The sequence below is a fragment of the Atta cephalotes genome, assembly GCF_000143395.1.
Source record: "Atta cephalotes unplaced genomic scaffold scaffold00026, whole genome shotgun sequence".
Classification (NCBI taxonomy): Eukaryota; Metazoa; Arthropoda; class Insecta; order Hymenoptera; family Formicidae; genus Atta; species Atta cephalotes.
The window spans coordinates 3,011,660-3,015,388 of record NW_012130090.1 but is presented as its reverse complement, the minus strand read 5'-3'; the positions used below and the strand labels follow the sequence as shown (position 1 = coordinate 3,015,388).

Sequence of the window (3,729 nt, the reverse complement as noted above, 5' to 3'; positions counted from 1 at the left end):
TATATATATATATATATATATATATATATATATATATATAAATGTATATCTTATACCTTCTCAGATTCTTTCACAATATAATAAAAGTTACTCCTTTCTTCATTATGAGCTTCTGCATCAATTAAAGTAAATATGTCCACTATTGCAGATGGTATGGAACCATCAAAACTCTACAAATAAATTATACATGTTAATATATTATTACAATACCATTTAATTTCGATACAATTTTGTACAAAGTTTAAGATAATAAAAAGAATCTTGTCATACCGTAAGTTCACCTAATGTCTGAACTACAATGTCCTTTTTTACGTTTCCATGGATTCCATTTAATATTAATTCGTATAATCCGCGTCTCCATTCTATAAAAAAAAAAATAATAATAAAAATCCTTCATCAAAATATATAATGTCACAATTATATAATCAAATAATATAGAAAATTTTCAAGCAAGAGATATGGTTGACGTGATGTAACATGATGAATTATTTCATTCTTGTTTAACACTGCAAATAACAAGAATGATATGATGATTCACAATATTACACTGTATCAACCGGGTCAACTGAAAAATACTCATAACTTAAATATAAAACGTTACACATATATGTAGAAGAATAGTAAATATAAATATAAAATGAAAACTTGAAATAACATATATACTTTTGATTCCTATTTTCTTTACAAAATCTCAGTGCAAAAAAAACAAAAAAATTCATCATTGTAACGTTATTTCAATATGCAAATCATTGTAACTGTTTTATATATCATATACAAAAATTTTCTTTTGATCCAAGTATAGATTATGATTATGTATTTTGATGCTGAGACCGAATTCAATGCTCCATTGTGTCATAATTTTTGTTATCAATAGAAAATAACTTCCATCTGTTTTAATCAGCTTGTATATCGACTTTATAAACTTGCATATTGTTGAATTTATTTTCTTTTACTTTAGCTTGTATATTAAAAACCAGACTGTAAGTGGTTCTGAAAGTACTAGAAAATTATGTTATTTTCCATTGAAAAAATTGTGACTCAATAAAGCAATTTAGACATTGAATTTGTAATTTCAGAATGTCAATGTAAGAATACTATGGTCTGGAGCAAACATTAAATTTTATTTTGTATATCTGTATAATTAATGTGACCAGATATTTTTTCAAAGCAAGATACTTTATATTAAAGGATAGAAGAGAATATAAATGAACATAAAGATAAATATCATATTTAGATATATAATAATATAAAGATAAATATAATATCAAACTGATGAAGTAAATTACAATGTATATAAAACACTATATTCTAATGGAGACATCTGAACATGGTGATAACCTGTCAAATACTTTTATATAGCTTTTGTATAGAAAGTACCAGTAGAAGTCTCAAAAGCATTAAAGGTAAATTAATAATTCGTTTTTAAAAAAAATACAATTATTTTTTTATATTTTTAAATATTCGCAGGACAGTAAAACGATTACCTTGAAAACGGACTGTTGTACTAAAAGCAAAACATCTGGTCACATTATGCATAAATCATTATATAAATGATCTGTACAATAAAATGCAAAGTAGATTAAGTAAATTAAACAGAAAAACAACGAGATTCAAACAGAAAGAAAAAATTACAGGTATTTTCAGCCCTATTTGAGATACTATTCAAGAGTACATATAATTCATAAATAAATAAATGAATAAAAAATTGATAATTGTATCATGAAATCGAAATACATAAAATGCTGCGTTATGCTGAGATAAGCAATACATAGAACATGTACGTATGCTAAGAGATATATAAGGAAAGTTGTGCTTGTGCATGCAGGAATAATCACAGTGATCATGTCATCTTTGTTTAACATTGGCAAACAAGGATATAATGATTCATTGTGTCACACCGTGTCTTATGTGTCGCTTGTTGGATACATAAAGCGGATCGGCATGCTGGCTCTGAACGCGTTCAGAGTATGTACTCGTTGCCTTATTACCTGGTGTGTTGCCTTCCTTAAATTTGTGCTTGATTAGCTTGAGGCTGCAAACAGTCGTGAATTGACAAATTAAGTCTTCAGTAGAGCGAGTTAACGGGGAGAAGATAAGTGTTTTCGCGACCAGCAATGCACCGTGTCGATCGCGTCGACTAGGCGACGCGCAAACAACACCACTTACAAATCATTTTTCCCATGCTTATCCCATGACTTCCACAATTCTGTATGCCATACTTTGCTGGCCATATTCAGCGCTCTGGTCCGTTTAAAAAAAAATGGAGCTTCGAGCGTGCACCGGGAATTAAAAATCAACTCGACATCGCAGGTTAATAGGGAGAGAGTAAGTATTTTTCCCTTCCATTCGCCACTACGGCTATGCCAGGCTATACCGAAGCTAATAATGAGTGCGTCCCCGAAGTCCACAAAATATGACCCGAATCTTCAAGCCCAATGTCCACGATGTTAGAACTCGGATCGAGTTCTAGCATTGTGAACATTGGACTTAAGAGAAATGAGATTGGATAATTTTCTTTACGCAGTTATGCAAGTGTGTATGGATATATCTTAAAGATGAAATCACACGGTCCTGGAACTGTCCGGACTGCGGAGTACAGAATGCATCATTGAAGCAACCAATCAACGCTATTCCGCTTTTCCATCATACAATTTGTGTGCTATGTTCATATGATGCATCAAAGATGTATTCAGCATGAATATAATTAATTTCAAAACTATTATCTTCATGTCAATAATTTGCTTATTAAAATGAAATATAATTTTTCGAATTGTAAAAACAATTATCACTGTTGCAGTATTTAATGTTTTACAATTAATATTTACAATCTCATAATACAATCTCAATTTTTTGAACTGCTTCAACGCATTTATTCATTTACTTATCATTTTTCCGCATCGTATGAACATAGCACATAAAACTGGCGTGATGGAAAAGTACGGAAAAGAGCACACTGAAATCGCACGTAATGCATCATTGTTTTTTTATCTTGGTATCTATATTTATGCACTCAGATTTTGTCATTTTGCTTCATTCGTCTCGACATTACGCAATTCTATCAATCAGCATCAAATTATTTTAATCTCTCAAAATACGACGATTTATTACAATGACGCACTCGCTATTCCGCAACATCAAATGCGGAACAGCGCTGAGTGGTTGTTTTAATGGCCTATTTTCTACCGAGAGTTCGACGAACAGGGGAATACTCGACTGTAGTTGGTTCTTTTTCTAATCTCAAATAATTTCATTCTAATCCGGATTAAATCCTCGATGGAATATAAATTAACGTAAGTGAAAAATAAATTCTCATCAATATTGAATTAAATATAATAATTTTTTAATCAGAAATTGACTAATATTATACAGAATATAGTAGAATAATCGTTGAAGAAATCCTCGTTTAGAATGATGTTTTATATGAAATTGTTGATTAAGTTGATTCTCGATAACAATCGAAGAGTTAAATACAATTTTACAATTATGGACTTTAAACTTCTGATACTTATTTCGATCCGTAATATCTTAATGCAGGAATAACTAAATAAGATTAGCCTAGAGCGATAATGATGTTTATTATGTATCATATGTTAATTCGTTGGATGGAATTACATAAATATGTTTTCTTTATTATCAATGATGAAAACTTTGTAAGTTGAAACGTTTGAAATTCATAGCGTTATATGAATGTAATAAAAAACGAATTTTATTAATTACTACATTTGCTTT

The 3,729-nt window shown here is 29.8% G+C and overlaps 1 protein-coding gene across 1 annotated transcript; it reads right to left on the bottom strand.

Annotated features, from left to right (window-relative positions):
* Nucleotides 1–50: 50 nt before the first annotated feature.
* Nucleotides 51–2,231, bottom strand: LOC105620461. Its single transcript, XM_012201950.1, has 4 exons — nucleotides 2,167–2,231; nucleotides 1,989–2,032; nucleotides 271–362; nucleotides 51–170 (listed from the first exon to the last, which is right to left on the bottom strand). Exons 1-4 carry the CDS (start codon nucleotides 2,229–2,231, stop codon nucleotides 51–53), a joined length of 321 nt encoding a protein of 106 aa, XP_012057340.1.
* Nucleotides 2,232–3,729: the final 1,498 nt, after the last annotated feature.